The sequence below is a fragment of the Festucalex cinctus genome, chromosome 6 (assembly GCF_051991245.1).
Source record: "Festucalex cinctus isolate MCC-2025b chromosome 6, RoL_Fcin_1.0, whole genome shotgun sequence".
Lineage (NCBI taxonomy): Eukaryota > Metazoa > Chordata > Actinopteri > Syngnathiformes > Syngnathidae > Festucalex > Festucalex cinctus.
This window is the reverse complement of record NC_135416.1, coordinates 7678286-7704305: the sequence shown is the minus strand read 5'-3', so window position 1 is coordinate 7704305 and position 26020 is coordinate 7678286. Positions and strand designations below refer to the sequence as shown.

The following is a 26020-nucleotide window of genomic DNA, read 5'->3' as shown; positions in this document are numbered from 1 at the left end:
CTATCAATATAATCTATTAATAATCTACTAATAATCTATAAACAATGCGAACCAATCTGTGGCTTTATCACGTCAACCTTTCATGTTTCACAATAATATGTAAATGTGGACTCCACTTCATAACACGAAACATATTCATGCACTATGTAAATAAATAAATACATTAATTAAATGTACATAATATACATATAAAAATAAATAAAAACCTGCTGACTAACCAAACCGAAGCACAGGACTAATATTAATTAAAGTAATAATAAAATAAATAACGTAAAATTAACATTTAGCTTACAATATTTTTCTGTTTGTTTGTTTGTTTTTTAGGAATAAAACCTCTGCTTATTTTTTACAAACACTTAGCCATACTCCGCAACTGTATTTTAATATTGGTCAACATGGTGTTACGTGTATTGCTAAATACTTTTTTTTTTTTGGTGCAAAAGTTTTGAGAACCACTGTTCTAATCTCACAAACTTACTATTATTATTATTATAAAAATACATAGATACAAATAAAAGGCCGCCTTCCTACTATTTCTTCGGAGCCTGTTATACAAATGATTAATGCGTAAACATTGTTGACACGCCGATGAAGTATTTGGAGCGGAGACTTTTGAGTTTGACAATGAAAAAGTTTGCACACAAAACCACATGGACCTTGACGAAGGACAAACTACACATAAACATCAGAAGCATTTGGCCCACGCTCATAAAAACTACAGTAACCTTGTGTTTGCGAGACACTTTGACATTTAATTGGAGACTTTGTTGAGGTCCTCATTGGGGCACAATAGTAGCGAGGGTGTCTTTTTGTGTTTATTTCATTCAAGCGCTCAATTAAAAAAAAAAAAATCAGGCCTTGACACAATGACAAGGTTGTTTCATTGTGTTTTTATTCTGTGATGTTTTTGAGCATTTGGCAATAATATTGAGGAGGAAATGCTGAAGTAAAAACCAGTGATAGCTGATATTCATCAAGTATCTCAAAAGGTATGCAATAATCTGAATGAATATCAAAAGAAGTCAGTGTCATTGGTCAAATCTGCATTCTATTGAATGGCGCATTGGCACAATATTCAATTTGAATGTCTTCAATACTATGCTTGTGTCCTTGTCAAAAATTTAAGAACATCCTTGCATAAAGCGGAGAATAGACTCCACAAGACCTTTAAATAATTTTAGTATTATTTGCATTTTAAAAAACATTAGGTCAGAGCAATAAAGCATAATTTATTGTATGCCACTTGAAAGTTGAATCAGTTTCACGCTTCAAAAGACTCAATAATATAGAAACTGTGCTTATGTAAAATATATATATATATATATATATATATATATATATATATATATATATATATATATATATATATATCTTAAAAGCATTTGTGCTTTTATGTTTTTCTAATTGTACATGGAAATGAGCATGAATACAAAAGATGAATCAAAAATCTGCAAACAAAGCAAAAAACTAATAAACCTCAACAACAAATATTTCTTTTAAATAAAGAGGTGACTACGGGGGTCCACGTTACAGCGCCCCGATGTGGAGAGCCCCGGTATCGCTCTCCCGACCTCCGGCTCGGCCGTCCCACCACCGCCCCTTCCCCTCGAGGAGTCGCACCCTCCCGGCCGCTGCCCAAGTTCACCACCGCTGGCCGGCTTGTGTGTTGGGAAAGTTTGGAAGTGCTCTCTCGCCGTGTTGTTGGACATTACGACGCTCTTCCCTTGTTTATCTGACACCGGGTGGACTTGAAGTGGATTTAACTGAACATTTTGTAGAGATTCAAACTTTTATTTTAAAGCGTGTTGCGGTTTTCTTGACGTTTTCATGGCGCGCTCCAACCAAGACTCATCCTATCCGCAGGTCCCCGACCAGAAGACGTTTCTCACATACTTTCAGTTTTGAAATTAGCCAAAATTAAAAGTACCGTTGAAATTAAATGTAGGCCTAACAAGTGTAAGCGTTGGTGCTTATGATGAGCATTTGTCCGCTGAGGGTCTGGTGAAGCAAACTATGTCGGGAGTGGTCCGCACCCTTAGCCGCTGTCTGCTGCCGGCTGAGGCGAGCCGGGACGCGGGCGGCAGCAAGGAGAGCAGCCGGGGGAGGGACGCAGCCCAGGAGCGGGAGGCTCGCCGGAGGAGCCGGGAGATCGACGCCATGCTAGCCCGGGAGAGGAGAGCCGTGAGGCGGCTGGTGAAGATCCTGCTGCTCGGGGCAGGAGAGAGCGGGAAGTCGACTTTTCTCAAGCAGATGCGCATCATTAACGGGCAAGAGTTTGACAAGAAGGCACTTCTGGACTTCAGGGACACTATTTATGAAAATATACTCAAGGTAAGACAGAAACTTATTGGAAATGTAACTTGGAGCAAACAGGTTGTTTTCAAGTCAATAAACATGCGGCAATTACATTAACAGCTATTTTGAGTTACAAAATGCACATATCAGAACAAATTGGATTTCAGGAAAAAGTTAATAAAACATTCATAAAATTAATGTAGGAAATTATCTCTAAAATTCTAATTAAGTTCATTAGAATAATTGTTTGTCCCACTATTGACATTATCCTCCCACTATAGAGCGGTTTGTTGACAGTGCATATTTTTATCCCCGTTGGTGTGTGTGCATGTGTGTAAATGTCCCTTTGTTTGCTGCCATAGCCAGGCCTCCTTCGCCAGCTAACAATACCAGACTATTCCTGAGGGATGAGAACATCCGCTCAGCCCACACTGGGATAAGAGGCTCCAGTTAGACCAGCAAACCAATACAATACCCCTCCAACTTGACATCATTCTCCAGGACAATTGCTGTATCAGTCGAAAAAAAATACACATGGTTGAATATCTGCCATACTGTATATACAATTGTGAAATATGGTTGAAGTACGGCGGTTGGAAAACGGCCAATATTGTTTTTTTTTTCTTAGCGAGTTGTCATTTCTTATAACAGGATTGTCAAGCTCAATCGTATTTAACGGCATCTCTTGGAGGGCCGTTATGACTAAACCTTTTAATATACGATCGCCTTAGCACATATATACAACAAATTCATAGATAAGTTTTGAAACCAGAAACCGGTAATAATTGTTGAACTATCTTTCAATTTATTTTGAAGGAGCGATTGGTTACAAAAACTGCTTGTGTTATACAAAAGCGGGCACCTTTATCTAATATCACTTCCCGTCGTTGACGGATGCCCAGATTTTCAGCGAGTGCCCAGATTTTCAGCAAATGCGTTAAGACACCGAAGCCTCGAAAAAATACACGGACTGAGAAGGACAGTCTGTACTGACCCGAATTGACGGATGAAAACCTGCTTCAGTCGGTGCATGCATAGTCCGTGTATTTTTTCGAGGCTTCTCGTCATAAAGTATTCGCCAAAAATTTGTGCATCTGTCAACACCGGGAAGAGACGAGAGACGGAAGTGACCACCTCTGGTAATATATCACATCTCAGTGTTGTTAAAAGTGAAGATAATTTGCAAGAAACCTGAAATTGACGCACAATATTTAGCTTCATGGGCCAAATAAAATTACAGCCCGGGCCCCCGGGCCTTGGGTTTGACACGTTGTCTTAAAAAATATCTTAGCAACATATTGTACCAGGAGAACTACATGTCCACGGGTTCATAGAGGACACATTTTCCTCTATTCCATTAAAAGACAAATCAGTTTAGATGGACTGTTGTTCATACATACAGTAGCTACAGTTTATTTTTTTGTCCTTAGTGGCAAATCTCAATCTCCAAAACCAATCCGGTCATCTGCCTAACGTTGGAATCGACTCTTTCACTTTCGGTTCTCTCCTCTTTCCAGACAAAAAAGTGCAGTTTCCTTTCCAACATCCTGCCTACTTTTGACAGCTACGTCTGAGCCAAAATGTGTCAACCTGTGTCTAGACTGGTGAAACATAACCTAGCTGTAATCCCTACTGGTAGTCAGACAGGACAAAATCCATACTTGCCGTAAATACCAGAGATGGACGATTGATTGTGAAAAATTCTGCGCATTGTTAGGACTTGTTGAGTCTTGAAGCAATTACACATAGTTTGCTGTCTAAAGATGACCAACTTGACGTAAGATGCGTTGGCACAACACCTTCAATCAGCATTATTGCGCCCCATACTAGCTTTGTAACAGTGCATTAGACTATTCAAAAAGAAAATCTTTTGTCCCATTTGAAAATAAAATCACTATCAATTTACAGACAAAGAAATATGTTGTAACGCTCCGATGGACCATTTTCTAACATAAACAAGCAAAATGGTGGATTCAGTTTTACAACATTTGGCAACCTGTTGTGTCAAACATTTTAGAGTACCATTTTAAAAAACATCTTTATATATTTGGCAAGAGGAAACCTGATGCCGGAGCAGATTTTTAGAATGTTATCTGGTCCTAAAGGGAGATTATGAACCAGCGGAATACCTCTTTGCTGTCAGAGATAGAAAACAGAGACCTATCCAAAACAAATATGGGCCCCGTCTCCGCAAAGCAGGCAATTAAAACAAAACAAAAAAAGACTCAGAAAAAAAGAAAATAGCACAGTGAGGCTGACAAGCTGCTCTTCCTCCTGCCATGTAAAACATCCAATAAACTAAGCAGTATTTACACAAGCCAGGTCCGTTCTGTGACTTGAGATTCCAAGTAACTGGAATCTGTTGCTTTGAATTTTGAGGTTTTGCCACCAGCAGCTTTCAAAACCACAAAGCAAATCATTTTTGTCAAACAGTAATTGACTTAACATGGAGAAGCAAAGCAAAAACATTGCAAAGACGCCATGTGGCATATATGAAAGTTTCATTCCATGGTGAACAAGGGATGTGACTCAAAACTCACTCATGGTTGTATTTTTTTCATTTATTTATTTGTCAGTGTTACTGCCTGCTGTGTGTCATACAAAGTGTTAGACACGGCTGTCTTTGTGGTAAACACCAGTTCAGCTGCGGGGCGTCTGTGTTTGTTTAGGGTTTTGTCCGTCTTGCACAAACTACTTAGTCACCGAGGTCACCGAGGGCCAACGCAGTCATTTTGCCAACACGTGCAAGAATTCCTACAAACCACATCTCGGGAAATAAATCGGAAGCTGTTTCCAAATAGGTCTTTGTTTTTCTCCTCTGGTCATGTTTTAGACTGATAAAACGCCATAATTCATGAATAAGCTGAACAAATTGACATTAGACTATCACAGAAGTCGCTTTAAAGTATCTTGTTTGCATATGAGTGACTAAACGTTAATTCAACTTATACTCTGACCTTTAAATCACCCTTATATTAAACATGCTGTATTTAAATTCACACACAAAGTGCACTGTACCACCAAAGCACAATTTCTGGTGTTTCGCTAATATTTCACATTAGCTTAACGGTTAGCATGGCTTCCCCTTTGTGTCCTGTTCTCTCTTCTTGTTTGGTTTGTCACAGGCTTTAGTGATAACGATACTTATCAGAAGTAATTTATTCTCCACCACGGAGCTGAGGATTAATGATCTAAAGGAGCGTCTCTACACCTTTTTTTTTTTAGGAACGCTAACTTGCCAGCTGCTGTGGAGCAAGTTAGCTTAGTGCCTAGCATTCCCCCAGTAGTTCCTGAGCAGCTGGCAAAGCAGTGAGGATGGTGAATGTTCAACGTGGATGCATCATTTTTTTTTCTAACCCGCTTAGAGCTGGTTAAAAAAATAAAAAAATAAAAATGGTGCTGGCAGGCGGCAACCGAGAATAAGGTTGAATGGAAAACACCACGGTTACAATGCTAATTAAATGAATGCGCTCGCTGCGAGCAAACTTTGGCATGGGGTTGAAACACAGTAAACAATGTTTGATCATTGCGCACAACTATCAACAGTAACTTGTTTTGGCTGGTCCCCCAATATTATATATAGACCAGTAAAGTAGGTGATTTGATGTCGCCGTAGCAACAAGACCTACACTGTTTTGTTGATTACAAGGCAGTGTAAGCATGATAGCATCCAAATGATGTTCATTAAAGGTCGCTTGGTAACGATAAGATAACCACACCAAGGGTTTGTGTTGGGTTGTTTGATCCCAGGAGGAGACCTCCCACACAAAAAAATAAAAATAAAAACCCTCAGAAGGCTACATGAATGCATCAGTGTTTGGGTTACTCCATCTTTCCAAATAAAAGGTCCACTAAAGTAGAAGTGTTCCTCTTAAGGCAGCACTTGCATAATGAAATTTCTTTTAGGTATGTAGGACCTGTACTTAATTTGAGTAGGTTTTTTGATGACTTTTTTTTTTTTTTTTTTTTTTTACTTTTACTCCCTACATTTGAAAACAGATATACTGTATACTTTTTATTTCTTTGTTTCAAAAAGGCCCCTTTTTTGAAAAAGAAAAAAATAACTCAGCAGATGATGAAATGATGTAAAAACAATGTAAATCTTAAGATTCTTATGAAGTGGAAAAACACAGAAGCATAGAGGAACTTGAACCAAAACAGCAACAGTCAGAGAAGTAGGATATTCTTATTCATGGCCTTGTTAAGGCAATTGTTTGATGTTGTCAGATATAAGAATAATTTGTGGCCAATTCTTGTGCGCCAGCCTAAAAACTACATGAAAAAAAGTATTTTTTTTTTCCATTTTAGTATTAGCTAATTTAGCATTATTTGCTACTCAGTTCACAAGATTAGCAAAGCTATGTGAAGTTAGCGTTTTGATAGCATAAAAGTAGAGCCAACGCTAGCTAGCGCTTGGTTTAAAAAAAAACTAATAGATTTTTTTTTTCTTCTTCTTCTGAACATTTTTGTTGCGCCAAGGTATCAACATGGGTGTTGTATTTAATTGACACAAAATTCATTCTTACTTTTGGATTTTTGACATTTTCGCTTTTTTACTTCAGTCTGTTCTTTTTTTTTCCTATAAAAGAGTTTAATCAGTACTTCTATTATTTTTTATTTTATTTTATTTTTTTACCTTTTTTACTTTGTTTTTTTCTGAAACACATACTTCTACTTCATGCAGAGCGTGAGGTCTTGCTACCGCAAATCTACTCTCAAGTTGTTGTTTTAACGCACTCTGCCACTGCTGTAGCCCAGATTAATCTGTCGATTTTTAGATAATCGATTAATCTAATTTTTTTTATATATATTTTAATTTCCATCTCTTTATTCAAAAACAGATTTCAGAAGAATAAATTGGACATAACTTGATTATGATTCACTCGTTTGGTCTATAACATTGAAAATTGGCAAAACTGGTGATCATTTTTTCCCTAAATTAGAAGCATAAGTTTCTAAATGTCACGTTTAAACACAAATATAATGATTATGCTTTATTGTTGGTGAAATTCAGACAATTTAGACAATTTTAAGAATTTAAAATGGCCTCTAAACGATCAATCAATTCCCAAAATAGTTAATTTGATAATCAATGATCAATTAATTGATTAATCGTTGCCCCTTTATCCCTGATTGTGTCACTGCTGTGTCCCCCGCAGGGCATGCGCGTGCTGGTGGACGCCCGTGACAAGCTCGGCATCAGCTGGCAGAGCTGCGAGAACGAAAAGCAAGGCATGCTGGTGATGTCTTGGGAGGGACGGACAGGCGCCGTGGGTGTCGAGCCCGGCGAGTTCCAGCTGTACGTGATGGCACTGAGCGCGCTGTGGGCCGACGCCAGCGTCCAGCAGGCCTACGCCAGGCGCTCCGAGTTCCAGCTGGTGAGTAGTGCGACGGTCAGCTGTCTGTGTGAGCAGCGCCGCCTTGTCACTACAGGGTGGCGGTCGTTTGGTCGCTGTCTAACACTATCATTCGTGCCGTAATGCAGTGAATCCGCAGGGAATGGGAACAGAGCCCTGATGAGAATCGTGGGCAGCCCCATCCAAAATATTTATATTTGCCAATAAATATTAGGAATAGATCGATTATTGGCCGGCCCGTTTATCGGTGCAGTTACTTGGCATTTTGACAAATATCGACATTGGCCTTTTTACGAATCCAAAGGCCGATGAAGTTGGTATCTCACTCACTGAGCAGTGAAAGCTTGCGAACATAGCGAATTTAGGGTGTATATCAGGATTTGTAAGATGTTTACAGACAGTTTTTACTTGTCGCAAAGACATTTCAAACATATTCAGATATTCAGTTTTTTACCATCTGCGAAGATCTTTTGAAACCTTTTCCGAACGCTGACTAAAACTCTAAATTAGCTTACATTCACATGCATTTGTCGCTGAGTGAGATACAGGCAATTTTTAATTTATGGATTTATTTAAATTTCCACTTCATAAAAAAATGATGCTGACACTGGGAATTCCCTACACTCTTGTTATTTTTAAATATAAAAAAACATTAAAATAAAAAAATGTGGTTGATATTTTGGAAAACTATTTACAGTAGAAAACCTTAGGGAACTTTTGTCATGACTGGGTCATGCCAGGGTTAAGTTTGGGTCATGCAAGGGTTATGGGTCATGACCATGAGGTCAAGTGTCTGTTTTGAACTGATGTAACCGGCATCTAGTTTCAACTGGTCTTGGGCTATATGATGTCAGGAGCTATGTGATGTCAAGAATCTTTAATTTCTTTATCTGGTCAACAGCCAATCAGATAATTCCATGTCAGTCGATTCACTGTCTATATAAGCCTAACTGAGAAGCGTGTGTTTTGTCGGATTATTCCTCTGTCCAGCTGTCCACCTGCTCCTGTTTTCCTCGATGCCTTCTCATTGTTTCTGGTCCAATTCAAGTTAGTTCCACTCCTCTTGATGTTATGCGAATAAAGTGTTAAACTCTTATTTGTGTCAGCGCTTTTGGGATCCAACCTCAGAACATAACACGATTTACTTGCTCATGATGACACTGGAAGCTGCCTGCAATTTTTTTTTTTTTTTTTTTTTTTTTAGAAAGTTTAAACAAAGCTGTCACTTTTTTAATGTTTAAAATTAAAAGATAAAGTAATTTTATTTTTTTTACACTATTATTTTCCCTTTTAATGCAAATGAACACTGGCATTAAATATCGGTTATTGGTCTCCTTTATTACTAATAATCGGCATCGGTATCTGCCTTGAAAAAAAAATAAACATCGATCTATTACAAATATACCACGTAACTTCAAACGCATGAAAATATTATTAACTTCAAAATAGTACTAAAAAAGGTTTCCAGTTAATCATCAATCACTTTCACGCCATCGGTCAAACTAATCCAAGAACGTCTTTGTAGATCTCACTTTGAGTCATGTTGGAACAGAAAAGGGTCTTCCCCAAACTTTCCCCACAAAGTTGGAAGCATACAACAGTCCAAAGGAGAGAATCAAGTGTCAGGGGTCTACTTAAGAGCGCGGACTGTTTTTTCCAGTCAGATAATCATTTCTCCAAGTGTCTCCCACCCTCTCATGTCTGAGGAGAACGAAAAGGAGACTCCTAAAACTGCCATTTTATATTCTCATGGGGGGAAAAAAAAACCTGAGTTGTCGAAGAGCTGGAGAAGCACTTTGCTCAGCAAGTAAGCACGTCAATGCCAGCGAATCCTCTGTGATGGACCAGACAGATGCTTAAAAGGTTGAGTTTCATGGAAGGATCACAGACCGTATTGTTCTCTCAGCCCCACCAGTCGCCTGCTTTAGCTGCTGCTGCACTTTTAATTTCCCTGCTAGTTGGTCTTTTTTGTGACACGGAAGCAAAAGCACAGGGCTGAAAAGCTCGACCTTCTACCTTCCTGCGCATTTATCAGTGACAAAGCAATCTGGAGTCAGACAGTAAGTCACTTCCGTCTCGCCCTTGCAAACTGTACGTGCGCGAGACATCTGAACAGCTTTATGTCACGCTGCCTCGCCTTATCTGGAGGCCCACAACTGATATGGTCAGTATGCGGCAGCTGCGCGGGCCCGCAGGTTTTTTGTTTGTTTTGTTTTTTAAAGCAGCTAATTTAAAGTCCCTGTAAAGTAAAATAAAATGTCATAAAGGGAATAGTGTTAAGAAAGACCGACAAGTTTGAATGAAACAAAATTGTACTTTTCCCCAAGTGTCCCTGTTATGTTTACACACGGGGTCCTTTACAGTCATCCATTCTCCTCGCTCGCTGCTCGGGAACTACCTGGGGAATATTAGGCGCTAAGCTAACTTAACCCACCAGCTACTAGCTGTAGCTGGCTAGCTAGCGCAGCTAAAAACTGTCATTACTCAGTGTGGAGTGTGGCTGGAGCCAAGCAGAGGGTAATCGACTATGAACGGCAAATTAGCAGTTACATTTTTAAGTGTCTAGAGAGAAAATAAAACAGTACAGCTACAGTACATAGCAAGGACAGAAATCTAAGGAAATGAATCAGCCAGGAGGACTGCTGAACACCAAAATTTGAAACAGTTCTCAAATGGACGAAAACTATACTACCATCATTTCCGTTCAAACACAAATTAAGCTCTTGGACGGAACAATTTGCGGACAAGCAGCTGTTTGGCACTTTACAAAGTGACACTGCCAACTACTGGTCTGGCATGCAGCGTTTCAGTTCATTTCTGTGTGGTCTGTGTAAAACTGCTGTCACAATTTTAGTGAAAAACTGAAGAATAATCTTTATTGTCATGATTGCATGATGTATATTTATGACAGTTCACAGTAGTGAACACAGCGAACACACACTGGAGCAGGGGACGACTTAGCGTTTGAGGAACCGTGTATGCAATCGGTGTCATGCTCAAGGACACCAGAGTCCGGGGGGAGCTGGGGGAGGATGGTCCATTGCCACATCCGCTCTCGATCAGTCTGTCTACAACTGCTGAAGCTGATGGGTTATTTTTTGCCCACAATCTTCTGCTGGCCAGTGACCTGTCCATGGAGGTCATTTTAAAATAACAACAAGCCTTTTTGGTCGCTTGTTTATACAACAGTGGTGTTTTAGAGACGGAGATCACAAAGCATTACTTTGAAAACACTGAAAAACTGGAGTCGTGTGGTGTTTCTTTACAATGTAAGATCAATGCTGGAAATGCTCAATTTTGGCCCAATTATTGCCATGTTTGTACTCCACTTTAGACATTTTATAGACTGGAAAACCTCTTCCCTGATTACTGAAAATAATGCTGCAGAATAATGATTGTTCAGGATAATCATTTGGAGGCATCTGATAATTGGGCTTTTGCTGACTTTGATCAGAATGCAGGGAATCTGGCTCACATTATTATACCAATTATTGGTATGTGTGTATCGAGCTAAATATTCATGCTAGGCCAGTAGTCCCTTAGAATTAGTATGTTCTACCACTTCCCATTTCCTACACAAAATCCTGAGAAAGAAAAGACAATAAAACCGATGTATCTCATATCTGACAAGATGGCCGACTACATCTTTGCGGTCAATTCTCGCTAAACTGACAACTTATCTTTGTCCGTGCGAGAATCCTACAGATTTATCAACATTATCTGATCCAAGATAGGACCATGCATGTTTTCCGCCTGCTTTCAACTTTGCCATTTTTCTCCACTTCCTTACACAATGAATTCACAATGCTGTCTGCAACAGATTTCTAAAGTCATAAAGAGTGTGCGCCAAGGGTTAGAACGCACCCCCCCCCACCCCTCCTCTCTCTTGCTCCTCTCCCGCAGAGGCTTTTTTCGGTCAGCTTTTCCCAGGCTCGGTTGGACCCGAGCCACAGTCAGACACCGCAGAGAGGGAGGGAAGAGAGAAGGGAACTTAGCAAAGAAGGCAAGGGAGAAGAAAGGGGGATGGGGAGAAGGGAGAAAAACAAACCCAGGCAGGCATTTTGTTTACTTGCAGGCCGGCTCACCACACCCTGATAACACCCTGCTTGATATGGTGACCAAGCACCAAGTGCTCCTTTTGACTGACACAAAGTCCTGTTGGGACTAAAAATATATGATGTTGTCTTTGGAGCAAGTGTTGTGTATGTGCGTGTCAGAGCCTTAAACAGATGTACAAAGGCTGTGTAACACTCACACAAACACACACTACATAATGGTTTACTGCTGTGGTGTCACAGTATCCTGTCCCAGCGCACTTTTAAACAAACATGGGAAGACAGAATCAGTGGGAAAGTGGATGATGCAAAATTCAGACTGAGCGTGGAGAGTACACGGAGTACAGTACAGGAAGCGTTAACACGTCGGATTTATGATCCAAGGTTCTAAGTGGCACCATTTTAATCTTTTTTTGGGAAAAGGCTTCCTGGCAGCATGAAATGGGGATGAAATCTGGCATTTGGCATTAAACGTAAATTACACAATAAGGTGCATCTCACGAGGACATTGGTTTTGTCCATTTGGGCTCCTCACAATCATCTACTCTAGTATCTGTGACTTTCATTACATTATAAGGCGGGGCCTGGAGATGGTGAGTGACATGGGCGTCAGGGAATAAGGGCACTTAGTTGGCTGCATGCTAGGTAGCAAACCCGTCGGCCAGTCTGCATGCTAAGTGACACGGCGTAAATTGTTGGCAGCTCATGTATGATTTTTCTTATTGTGTTTTTTTCTTGTTTCTTGTGCATTGTCACGCCAACAGTTTCGACACAGAATACCGTATTTTTCCGATTATAAAGCGTATCGAGTTATAAACCCCGCCCAACTGGTGTGGCTTATTTTATTTTATTTTTTTCGCCGTAGTGTAAGCTGCGGATACATACCGTATGTTATGAAATTAGATACTCAGAAGCGGACGTTTGCACAGCGATATCCGGTCAGAGCGCACGGAAAAAGTAGCAGCTTGTCGTCCGAAAAATGCGATAGTGTGTACGACTTAAGTACTTTTGGTCCGTTAATCTTCAGAGATAATACTTGTAATTTTTTGTTGTTGTTGTTGTTGTTAAGTTATTAAATTAATCTTTGCAGTCCGAAATGACTGCAGCTATGCTCAGATTCACACACAACACTATGCTAGCTTGACGTTATCAAAGTACACTGATTGCTGACATACATACGGGTGTATAAATAGCTGAGTATGCCCAAACAACACATTGAAAAGCACCCACTGTAAATTTAAACTAGAGAAAACGCAAAGGTCTTATTGCAGTTTCGCTATTTCGGAATCAGACGGATCAGATTTAGGCACTTGGACGAAGTCCAGTCTTATAGGCTAAGTTTCCCTAAAAACGAATTGTACGTCGTCAGGGTCGTTCCACTGTGGTTTGCAATTTTGGTTAGCAACCATGGCGTGGAGTCTGCTGGTCTCACTCTAAAAGCCCTTTTAAGTTTAACTATGTTGTGTTCAAAGTTTTATTTTGTCATGATTGAATTCAAGTCCCTTTACGAAGTGGTTGAATCTTTAATTAAGATCTGTTTGCTTGTAAAAGCCAAAATTACAGAGTCTCACATCGTTTGACTTTTTCCAAGTTTATCACTTCTCTAAATCTAATCTATGATTCATGACAGGAATAAAGATTGCAGATAACCCTAAACGCATTTATTACAGTTAAGACATAGTCTGCATTTGGGTCACAGAACTTGTAATTGCTGTCAGTGGTGGTATTTTTCTTGTCTATTTACTTTTTTTGGTAATATTTGATAGATATTTTACTGCATTTCTTATCCATGGGGGAAGTTAAACAATAAATTCTCCTCACTGCTGATGGCATATTCTTCTTTTCAACAAGTACTGGTGAATCAACAGTTTATGTCCAAACTCCCCAATTCTTAATACGCTACACATATTAGCAATTTATTATGCCCATGCCTGGTAAAGCTCGTCTCTCCAGTTCTCAAAAGTGATGAAGAAAAAAAGTGTGAAGAAGAAATGAAATGGAGATCTGGTATGATTATTTTCAAGGGGTCATTTGTTGCCAATATTCAGTTGTGAGTTAATACATTACACCCAGTCTATCACACACATACTTGTACACGCAAACACATATATATAGTTATGTAACTTTCCGAATGTGAGCCTGCTGAGGTTGTTGCCGTCATAAAGCCACTAATCTGTATGCATACGTGCCACGGACACATTCCTCTCACTCTAGTCAACCACACACACAACACTTGTTTTCATTTTCATCTATAACACTGCAGCAAATGCTATTAAAACTTTCATATTTCACCTTATAAACTCGATTTAAAATGGTATCTCGCTGTTAATGTCTCCACTACATCAATAATCGGGACGTGCAATTACTGCTGATGGAAGTCAAAGTGACTGTGGAAGTGTGCGTCTGTCTGTGTTTGCACATCCCTTCATCTCCGGGAATTCCCCAGTCCGTCCCGATCTCTCCCCCCCGTCCGTGTCCTGCTTAGCCAATGGGAGCTTTTTGCGGCTTTGTGTGCTTTCTACTAGTGTGACATTGCAGGTCATCGGCGGGGTCACGGGGGTCCCGTCTACCCCCCACGGGTTGATGCTCGACATGTGCGGGCCGCCGACACTGATTCGTTTAAAACGCTTTGTTGCCACTTTAATGAATCGGTTCCTTCAGCGGGACAGGAAGTGGGCAAAGTTTGCGAGATGAAAAAGAGCGATGATGTGTGTTTGCGTGACATCTAAAGTGACTTTGTATCTGAATTCTGTTGAACGTATTCCTTCCCCCATGTTTCTCGTCACTGTTTTCGCACACACACAGCTGTTTCCTGTAGCAAATGTGTCTGTGTGCTGTGTATGTGTGTGATTATTCAGTTTTAATATTGTAGTCAAATTCGGTGTGTGACTTTGCCATCTTGAGAGGACTTAGTTTTTACTTGCTTAAATACAAATACGAGTTACCTGACAAGATATAAGATGTCATTCGGACAATGACAACTCACTTAGCAATAAGTAATACTTTGGAAAATAAAACAAAAAGAGGCTTCCCCAAGTTTTTTTAATGCCACTCAATTGATGTTCATGTCAAATTAAACATAAAATAAAGACTATTATATATTATGTATTTAAAACAACCCCACAATTCCCGAAAGAAAGGACTGGCTAACCTAATGCTAGCCATTGACATGCTAATGGTTAGCATCAACCACTCACAAATTCACAATTGATGTTCATGGTAAATTAAACATAAAATAAAGACTATTATATATTGTGTATTTAAAACAACCCCACAATTCCCAAAAGAGAGGCCTGGCTAACCTTATGCTAGCCATCGACAAGCTAATGGTTAGCATCAACCACTAACAAATTTACAATTTATGTTCATGTCAAATTAAACATAAAATAAAGAAAATTATATATTGTATATTTAAAACAACCCCACAATTCCCGAAAGAAAGGACTGGTTAACCTAACGCTAGCCATTGACATGCTAATAGTTAGCATCAACCACTCACAAGTAATGTTTGTGCCAAACTAAACATAAAATAAAGAAAAGTATATATTGTATATTTAAAACAACCCCACAATTCCTGAAAGAAAAGGCCTGGCTAGCCCAATATTAGCCATTGACATGCTAATGGCTGTTAGCATCAATAAATACATGTTCTTCATCTACTTCGAAAAAGGACCATATCATTTTAGCTCATTTGGTCACAGAGAACAATGAGAATTATTGTCTTCTTCGTTTGCCTGTATGACTGTATTATACTGCCCCCTGGTGATTAAGGCGGGCACACCAGAAGGAGCAGCCAGAACAAATTGAATTGATGCATAAATATTATGCAAAAACTGGTTAGATCTTTTAGTCTATTTATATGTCCTTACTCTTTGCAATTGGAAAGTACAATATTAGAGTTCTAATTTAAAAACCTTATATGCTAAGAGAAAAAAAGTGTTTCAAGTCTGCTTTAATTTACTTTTGTTCTTTTTGCAGTTTCTGATCACAAATTACTTCAAATCTGCATGATTCATGTTCACGAGTTCAATAAAATAGTTTTAATTAGTCATACTTCTGCAGGGTATAAACACTGAATAATTGCTTGAAAAGGTCATAAAATATTGTAATGTTCATCCTTCCAGTGCCTGAAGAATGATGGCTTGGCAAAAAGTCATTATAGGAAGGTTAAATCTACCATCAAATCACATTACTGAGAAGTTTTGAATGACTTCAATAGAGACTTCCTGCATATCATCATCATCATCATATTATTATTATTAGTAGTATTATTATTATTATTATTATTATGAATGCATCAGTTTTATAAGTACAATGCAGAAAGGTAAAAGAAATTACTTTGTATGATACAGTCAATATGCTTTATCTCCTCATTGTTCCCTTTGTCAGTCTTGCTGGACAACATGGATTTAAATGGGTCAGCTCGTTCTGGCTTACGTCTTATCTAACAGACCACTCCAGTTATCTCAGTTCACAATGTACCTCAGTACACACACAGGAGACGTTTTGATGCATGCTCCCGTTGACCTTCAGGCTGTTTATTAATTGTAATAGATGCTTAAATCACAAGTTTCTTGTCTTCTGTTGTATAAAAGCCACACTGAGCTTGTATCTGTTAACATCCGTGGCAAAATTGGTTTGAGATAATCACGTTAAAGCAGACGTGGAAACCTTTTCTTCTATGTTGGGCCACTTCAGTTGAGTTTTTAATGGTTGAACGAATGTTAATATGCATGTATTATGCACATTTATGGGTCAAATGTTTTTTGTTTTCTTGGAATCACGATGTTTGTTTCTCCTCTTTCGATGAATTGATCACATTTTTTATTTGGTTTGAAGCAGCCATTTTGGGTGACTAGTACTGTATAGTTGTCTCACAGTGGAATCCACTGTGAGATTACGCACAGTTTAACAGACCTCTGAGACCGTCACATAGCAGGTGCATTTATACTGAGACTACGGTTGCACACAGGTGCACTCTATTTATCATCATCAGTCATCATCAGGGAACAGAGAGAAAAGGGGGTGAATACTTTTGCACAACCTACTTTGTAGTTACTTGTAAAAACAAAACAAAAAGTTTAAAATGTCATATACATTAGGGGTGGGAACCTCAGGGTACCTCACGATACGATATGCAATACAAGGCTCACGATAACGATTATCTCATGATATGACAATACCGCGATTATCGATATATTGGTCAGATAATAAATCCCCCATAATATACGATAAAATTACTCAAGATATAAACTGATGGGGTTTTTTTCAATGAGAAAATTCAGTCAGTTACATAGTCGATTGTTTCATTTTATAAATGGTGACATTTTTCGTGTAACATTGCAAAAGTAAATAAATAAAATTACTCAAATATTAAAGGGATACTTCACTTATTTAGCCCATTATAGTAATACAAAGTTAATATTTTGTTTATAATAAATTTGATACTTTCATTATTTTTCACATGCACCTTTAAAAAACACTTTTCAACTTGCTGTCGACTGAAAATGACATCACAAGGGCTCAGGTAACCAATCACAGCTCAACCAATCACAGCTCACATTCACAAGCTGGTTTTTAAAGGTACTAATTGTTTCATGAAAAATAATGAAAATATCAAATTTATTAAAGGCAAAATATTAATGTTTGACAGGCAAAAAAGGCTAAATAAGGCCAATTAAATCAATATTAATATTCCTACGAAATTGTGTGCTTCAAAACTCGAAACATGTTTTAAAATCTTAAAATTTAATCGATTGAAAGATACAATACACATTTTTATAGAAACATATGCAAAACAGATAAATATCTCATACAAGTAAAAGTAAGTTCATGAGTCTTCTTCGCCTGAAGACTTCCGTACATTTCCCCGACACTCTTATGAGGAGCTCCCCCTAGTGGCCCGCCAAGTAACGGCTCAATAAGTAATGAATAATGGAGCCGTTACAGTGGTTGTATATTAGCTACAAATATCGCGATACTTGCGTAGGCGTATCGATAATCTATCGGGAGACAAAGTATCACGATTTATCGTGATATCTACATATCGTCACACTCCTAATATACATTTTGTTCCACTTCACAACTGTGTCCCGATCAATTGCGTCAAAGTTTTGATTATCTCTTCGATGACTGGCCATGTTCATCGCGTCTTGTTTGTTCCCAGCATTTCATGACCCGATGACTAAGTTCCACGTCATGGCGCTAACGCGTTTTTACCCCCCCCCCCCTTGTCTGCAGAGTGAGTCGGTCAAATACTTCTTGGATAACTTGGAGCGCATCGGTCAGCTGGTGAGTCACGCTGAGCCTCGACTGAAAGTCGGCCGTAAAAAGAAAAACTTGGGAGTCATCCCAAATGTCCTTCTTTTCAGAGCTACATCCCGAGCAGGCAGGACATTCTGTTCGCCCGCAAGGCCACCAAAGGCATCGTCGAGCACGATTTTGTCATCAATACGATTCCCTTCAAGATGGTGGATGTGGGCGGGCAGCGGTCGCAGAGGCAGAAGTGGTTCCAGTGCTTCGACGGGATCACCTCCATCCTTTTCATGGTGTCGTCATCAGAGTACGACCAGGTATAGACGCTGTCGTCACGTGACGCAATAACCCCTACGAGGCGGACAGTGGCATCTTTATCCCCCCTCCTCCCGTGTGTGTCCTTTCCAAAAACCATAAAATGGACAAGAGACATCAGAGGTTTGGGAAGCACAAAGCTGCTCTTTGTGGTCGCCTTGAACAAACTCGACTGTTGTCTCAGCTCCTTTTCCATTAGCAGTCATATGATGACGACTGATTCCTTGATTGCTGTGCAGACGGCCTCCTGTTATATTATACGCCGCCAGCCCACGAATAGTGAATACTTGCGTATAACTGACGTCCTTTGAAATACATACATAAAGGAAAATGTTATCAACCCAAGAAATTTTCTGAAATAATCTGCGTTGATTCCAGGTCTTGATGGAGGACCGGCGCACCAACCGGCTGGTGGAGAGCATGAACATCTTTGAGACCATCGTCAACAACAAGCTCTTCCTCAACGTCTCCATCATCCTCTTCCTCAACAAGACCGACCTGCTGGTGGACAAGATCCGGACCGTGGACGTTCGCAAGTACTTCCCCGAGTTCAGGGGAGACCCGCGCAGGCTGGAGGACGTGCAGGTACAGATTGCTGGATTGCTGGCATTTTGAGAAATATCGGCTTTTTTTTTTTTTTTTTTTTAAGTGTTAACTTCAGGGAACTAATTTAAATGTAAATTTAAAAAATACTTTTTATTTTCATTTTTGTCGACCCTGGGAACTCGCTGCACCTTCTGTTTTTGTTTGAAATTAAAACTAAGATAAGTAAAACTTTTAATACTTTGGATATTTTTAAATTTTGGAAGATTTTACTTTGTTTAGAAAATAATTGTTTCTTTTTATTTAACTTTTGAAAACATGCTACTTGCTCCTGGGAGATCCCAGAACTTGTTAAATAAAAAAAAAAAAAGATGTCTATTGACTAAGATTTAAACAACAAAAAAACAAACAAAAAAACTCCCATTTTACTAACCCTAAAAATTGCTCAATAAACATGCTTTAAAATTTAAAATAAAATAAAATAAGAGCTGGAGTTTGTATTTTTTCCAAATTTTGATGCTAGTATTTTCCTTTTTTTTAGTGAAAATGAATATCGGCTCCAAATATCGGTTATCGGCGTCGTTCACTACTAATAATTGGTATTGGTATCGGCCCCGAAAAAACCACATCGGTCTATCTCTAATTAATATGTGATATGTGACCTCACTAGTCTAAACATGACATTCTGAAAAAAAAATAAAAAATGTCCGCCTTCTTATACTGATAAAAACTCATATTCCACTAATACAATATTAACCAGAATACCGTATTTAAACAAGCGGGGCTGCATAGAAACATATTATTGTCAAGAAAACATTTTTGGGTTGACTTCCTCTTTAAACCTAGAGTTGTCCCCATCCAATCACGTGATGGGAAATTGGGGACAATCATGTTTTTTTTCCAACCGATCGGTATTGGCAAACTGTCTGTTTTTTATAATGTGCACAAAACCAAATTAAATAAAGGAAACCAAACGTATCTAACGGCAATATTGAGCATTGAACACTTTAAATCAATGTAGTTCAATTCATTGAATAATAATAATAATTATCATTATTATTATTGTTATTATTGGTTCAGGAAATTAACACCAGGTCTAACCTGCCTCCACGCAGTTGCGTTGCAGATTTACGCCAGTCCCAAAAACAGAGACCCAGGTGTTTTGCTTTCCGAGCATAAACTCCAAGCAATTAGTAGTCCGTTTTCCATCAAGTTCCCTTTAAATCCTGTCCCATAACACATTCTAATCAAATTGCACAAAGCGCTCACTTGTTACGACGTCGTCTTCGTCCCCGCAGGCGTTTCTGGTGCAGTCGTTCAGCCGTAAAAGACGAAACCGAGGCAAGCCGCTGTTCCACCACTTCACCACGGCGGTGGACACCGACAACATCCGCTTCGTCTTCCAAGCCGTCAAGGACACCATCTTGCAGGAGAACCTCAAGGAAATCATGCTGCAGTAAAAAAATAAAATAAATAAATAAACTTTTGTGAGCTCACCTGTGGAAGCCTGACGGGACGAGGCTGTATTAACACTAACCTGTGGAGCGGTTTAGTGGACCCGCCGAGTGGTTTGAACGCAACCTGTGCAGCCGTGCCCCAAATCACGATACATCCCAACACGTACAGTTTGAGTCCGTGTTAAGTTCTTACCTATGGAAAATGGGAAGTGAACAAAACAAGTGCTTAAAGTGTTTGCTTTTATGGACGTCTGAAAGACAACACAGTCACTAAATGAAGTCCTGAAGCGGGGCGGGAGGGAGGTAGGGGGTGCGCATGACCCACCGTTTGGGCCTTTGTGGTCATATGCCGCGTTATGTGATGAGGTTGCACAAGTGTCCTGTCAGTGAACTTGAAGCGAGACGGTTGATGAGCTCACGTCGGTTTATCTTCTCGCTTGCATTCATTCATTCATTTATACTAGTGAGGTAAACCCACTGACCTGAATATATGACTGGATAGCCGATAGGCCGAGAGTTTTGAAGTCGCAAGGCCGCCATATTGCTCCTCCCAAGAAACATTTCTCGGCATACGATCCTATACATTTACAGTATCGAAATTGGAGAACATGTGAGACAATACTTGGTAGAAACAGCATGATTTATGGCAGTGGTGTCCAAACTACGGCGCAGGGGCCATTTGCGGCCCGCCGTACATTTTTCATTGGCCCGCGACATACTAAAAATGGCATTTGACTCAGTTCAAATAAAATAAATGTAACAAAAATGTTTGGAGATGGTCAAACTAAAATTCAAAAAACAATATTGTTACCGATATAAAATACAAACGAAAATGCTTTAAAAAAAATGAAAACTAACTGAAACTACATTTTATGTTTACAAAACTAACTAAAACTAACTGTAATTATGGCAAACATGTCCTTTGTTTTAGTCTTTGGGAATTAATTTAATGCATGAGCCTTTGAGGATGATTTTAAATGTGATTTTTAGTAAATTTATTTGGATATCAATGACGTCATCTAGCAGCAGCCAATAGAAAAGCACCTTCAGATAACGTCGTTCCCAACGTGTTTAAATATTGCGCACAAGTAATACACATTTTTTTTAAACTAATACTAATACTGAAACTAACAAACTAAACTAAAACTAAAATTTTTTTAAAGAACTAAACTAATACAAACTAACAGAACCACCCTGAAAACTAATAAAAACTTACTAAAATGGAAAATTCCAAAACCCTGTACCTTATAATAACCCTAATAAATCGGTTTATATACTGTACTGTATTTTTCTAAATATGCAAAAGCACAAATAAATTATTTGTACAATTTTTAGGACTAAACACAATTTCTCTTCATAACATTATGTGGCCCTTGCGTCCTTCTGATTTTCTGTATGTGGCCCTCAATTGAAAAAGTTTGGACACCCCTGGTATACCGTATAAGTTTATACAGTAGTCTGCTCACGAGGTGGGAGGAGCAAGATGGCCGCCTTGTGACTTTGACAACTTGCACAGGCGTGTATGGACCACGACTATCCAATCATATATTGAGGTCAGTGGGTAAACCTGCGCTCTAGCTAGCACATAGCATGTCGGGCGCAGACGTTATTTTTGTATGTCGGCTCCGAAACCTTGAAAAAGACTCACAAATCGCTCCTTTTTCTGTCATCCTGTGAAGTATTAGCACCATTTGAGACATTTTTTTGGAGTGGGAGCTTACATAAAATGTTGCAAGTGTTACTTATCAAGTGTTTTTCTTTTGTAATCTGCATTTTCCGAGCTGCGCATCGGTCACTGACTACCACAATGTATCACCGCCATGACTGTCGATGGAGATGCGGTGATGTTTGCGTGCGTTATCTGGAGTACAAACACACACTCACTACAAGAGCAGTAAGAGAACACTTGCTGATTTTTTATTTTTTTTTTTCCCTTATCATGAGGTTGCTCACATTTTCAAAATCTGCGCTTTAGTGGAGAAGTCAACTACACTTTTGTCGACCCAGGCTAACATTAACAGTAAAATATCATGTTTTGATGATGAGCTTTTCCCCAACGCCAATGAATTCAATGTACAGTATGTCATTCGGACATCATTTCACAATGTGATTGCCATGGATGCCCAATGAGATGTTTAAATTGTTTATATAATAATAATACTTATTCCATCATGAATGTGACATTTTACCTGCACAACATAGCTGAAAAGCCAGTAAGTCCAAATAAACCACCCAGATCACATGGTTGCACAAGTGTGCACACCCTATTTGTAACAGGAATTTCACTCATTTCTACTTCCCCCTTTTGAGAAAAAAAAAATCAATTTAGTTGTACAGGTTGTAGGTCGCATTAAAGGTGGGAAAGGTTTGTATTATTATTATTTTTATATTTAATTAACAGGGGTGTGTAGACTTTAGTTTTATATCCACTGTATATACCTCCCATACCGGATCCAGATACAAGTCGAAAAAATTCTAAGACGAACACGAAACATTAAAACCACAAAATTAAAAAAAATTAAAAATCAGAGGAAAAAAAAAAAAAAAAAGTTCATAATCCATCCATTTTGTGAACCACTTAATTCCTCATAATAAAATAAAATAAAAAATATTGTATGTGTAAAATCGGGCACACCCCTTGCTCCAAAAAGGTTAATGAGCACTTCCATGTTATAATAATACAGTGTTTCAACTGCTTAATTTATGTTCATCTTGAATTGAACCGATGGCCTTTTGTTCCAGCTCATTTCCTGTATATAGACGAGTGTAAAAATGTCCGTCATTGACGTGTGCGTTGGGACGGAAAACGAATACCAATCTGTAACAGCAGCACTGTAAATGTACAACTAACCCACTTGGCACACCTTTTTTTTTTTTTTATTATTATTTTGAAATAATGTTGTAAATAGATGTCGTCACAGCACTGGAAGTGTGCTAAGAGACAACAACAACAAGGACGAACTGCGGAGTGAGGGAAAAAGAAAAAGGATGGAAAACAGGACAGAGGACAAGATGGAGGCTCGCTAAAGACTTGGTGCTGCTCCCTCATTTTGACCTTCTGCTTTTGTTTTTTTTTGTTTTTTTTCTCGGTGCCTTATTGGCTCTGTGTTTTGTGGTGAAATACACTGCCGTTTGCTCAGAGGCTGTTTTACTCTTTATTTGTTTGTGTGTGCATGTGTGGCGAAGCAAGAGGGCGCCACCCTCAGCATTGTACGAGCAAAAAAGATTTGCAAGGGAACGACTGCACAGGCCCCCGGGCCGTAGTTTGGACACCCCTGCTTTAAAAAAAAAAAATATTAAAATGCAAAAAAATGAAGTCAATTGTTTTGCCATTTACATTTATTTTTAAAATTCATTATTCAATAAAGTAATAATTGTTCGCATAGGAAAGAAGAAAATCAAAATACCTAATTCATCAAATATATATTTGTGTGTTTTTGTTAATTATTTTCCAGAAATTGTGTCCCCTTTTCTATTCTATGTGAAAAACAAAACATATTGAATGTTTATCAGCATTTTTGAATTTTTAAAGAATTTTTTATTTTTTTTTAAAGTTTATAACAAACTCGTCCAAACGAACCTTCATGGAGCAGAAAGGGCACTTTCCAAAACTGATCACTCACAGTCGGAAGGATAAACTTGCCGAAATGCAGTGATGTACCTGTAAAAAAAGAAAGAAAAAAAATGTGTGAAATGAGCCACAGTGATCTGGTGCGAAATGACTCAATTTCTAAGTTAAATGCAAAAATAAAGAGGGGAAAAAAATTGCATATCTTCCAGATCAGCGCTACTCTAGAATGACATGTTGTGGTGATTTTACCCTTTCAGCAACTGATTGAACTCTACAGTGCAGCAACATGAAGGCAGACAATATATCAGTACTCGCTGTCATATATTCTTTATCCTCTGTATAGAACAGCGAATATTAATACTTATAGGGTCCTAGTTGAGAGAGGATTTGCCACTTCAAATTACAGTATATCTGTCCGTCTTATGCAGCACCAAGGTGGCTAGCAGCACAACGGCTATTCAGTGACACAAAGTGACAAAAACGGTGTCATTGTTTTTGCAGCAGCTTAAAAGATGCACAAATCACCTTGACTCTGGAGGAAGCAATATGACGGCAGACTGGAATCATGTCTGCTGTAAAGAAGGACAAACTGTGATGAAGACGAGATGGAAGGGGGTTGGGGTTACAGAGGGCGGAAGACAAGTAAAAGTACCAGTAGGGGGGTTGTTTGGGAGGGAGTCAGGTTTCCTCTTGTGGAGCCCACTTCCTGTCCTGCTGCTCAAAACGGACGGAGCAAGATCCACTTTCCTCTAGCACGCACACAAACACGTAACCTCCTGCAGTGTGCAAAAGGAGGCGAGTGCAAAAATAAAGCAACATAAGGTAAAATCCCCAGTGATGTGCGAAACATAACGAAGGACATGAGATAGGACAATTTGTTCTTCGGTTGTTCCACTACACCATTTAGCCCCATTTAAACTGGACTAAGACAATATAACAAATTGCCATTTCCAAATTTTTCCAGAAGGAAATAAAAACGAAGACAAAGTGTCTGGTGAGCTCACATTAAAAGTAAAAGGTCACTTGTAAAAATAAAATGAAATAATGTTTTAAATTGAATAATAATAAAACTCAAATTAAGTTATATTTATTTCATTTTTAATAGGTACAGTGGTGCCTTGAGAGCGCAAAACGAGATATGAGCACCGAGCAGCGAATGGCAGCACATTCCACTCACTTCACAAGCCATTTTTGTCAAATATGTTTTTTAATTGTCAAAGGTTTAACAAATAGAGAACAATAAAAAACAACTTCAAACTGTTGAATGAAGTTTACATATCACAGAGTGGCACGTATTATTAAAAAAAAAAAAAAAGAGGAAAAAAAAAAAGACTTTCTTTGCCTTAGCAAGTCTGTTAGCTTGATGCTAACAAACAAGCTAACAAACGCCAATGACATGCAAGCAGTTGTCAGTATTTTGTCAGTATTTGCGGGTTTAAGCAAATATTACATTATATATAGATATTTCAACGCAAATACTTGAGAAACACATTTAGATACAAAATGAAACAATACTCACAGGAATATATTTGAAATGCTCTACGAAAAATGAGGATGTTACAGCGTCTGAGTTTGAAGTCGGCCGGCCTACTTTTTCTGTCTACTGTGTGGCCGTATACTATCACCACTGTATTTACATGCTAATTAACTTCAAATATTGCAGGAAACTATCACGCAAGTGTTTTTGTGTTTTCTTTCTTTTCTTTTTCTTTTTTAAATTGTGTGTTCATGCGCCTCACCTAACTTGGGTTAAGATGATAACTCCCCGTGGTGCTTCTTGACTGCAGCTACTGCTGAACCATTGAACCCACTAAAGTAGTCCGTATACACGCACTCGCACACAAGTGAAAGGGCAACCCACGCAAATGTATATAAGAACATTTCAACAGTTCATTAGCTGACGATTTGACCATGAAATCGCTCTTCTGTTTCTACAAAGTGTGAAACACTGTCCTCTGTTGGTCAACATGAAGTAATGCAATTTGTTACAAAACTCGACCTGGCCAGAAGCCATTAAAATAAATGTTTTTAAAATGTTGGATGCTTTTAAAGCATCTATGTTTTAAAGCATGACAATTAATTATATTGTACCTACATTTTAAATGAATAACATATTCACCGGAATACTTTTTTTTTTTTTTCTCCCATGAGCTCAACTCTGTGTGTAGTAAA

General features: G+C 38.7%; 1 protein-coding gene and 1 long non-coding RNA gene across 5 annotated transcripts in view; one reads left to right on the top strand and one right to left on the bottom strand.

The window, feature by feature from the left end:
- The window catches only part of LOC144020781 (uncharacterized), a 70223-nt gene extending 44437 nt beyond the window's left edge, over positions 1–25786 (bottom strand). The window contains exons 1-7 of one of the 4 annotated variants that reach the window (XR_013283967.1): positions 25588–25784; positions 24501–24624; positions 24374–24420; positions 23858–23938; positions 20358–20470; positions 20090–20271; positions 17560–18362 (exon numbers count right to left, since the gene is read on the bottom strand). This is a non-coding gene — a long non-coding RNA (uncharacterized LOC144020781). Of the gene's footprint in view, positions 1–17559; positions 18363–20017; positions 20272–20357; positions 20471–20759; positions 20855–23857; positions 23939–24373; positions 24421–24500; positions 24625–25587 lie in introns of those variants that run through there. The other 3 variants (XR_013283968.1, XR_013283966.1, XR_013283965.1) reach the window with 3 other exon arrangements.
- gna12a (guanine nucleotide binding protein (G protein) alpha 12a) lies at positions 1620–23418 on the top strand. The gene is made up of 6 exons (XM_077524569.1): positions 1620–2331; positions 7455–7673; positions 17948–17998; positions 18079–18279; positions 18656–18862; positions 20119–23418. Exons 1-6 carry the CDS (start codon positions 2014–2016, stop codon positions 20278–20280), a joined length of 1158 nt encoding a protein of 385 aa, XP_077380695.1. The 5' UTR covers positions 1620–2013; the 3' UTR covers positions 20281–23418.
- Positions 25787–26020: the final 234 nt, after the last annotated feature.

Bases quoted from the DNA above. Each gene is read 5' to 3' on its own strand.
- gna12a (XM_077524569.1), top strand. From the start codon at position 2,014: ATGTCGGGAGTGGTCCGCACCCTTAGCCGCTGTCTGCTGCCGGCTGAG. The intron at 18,280-18,655 runs GTATAGACGCTG...CGTTGATTCCAG, and splicing joins CGTCATCAGAGTACGACCAG to GTCTTGATGGAGGACCGGCG. The intron at 18,863-20,118 runs GTACAGATTGCT...TCGTCCCCGCAG, and splicing joins GCAGGCTGGAGGACGTGCAG to GCGTTTCTGGTGCAGTCGTT.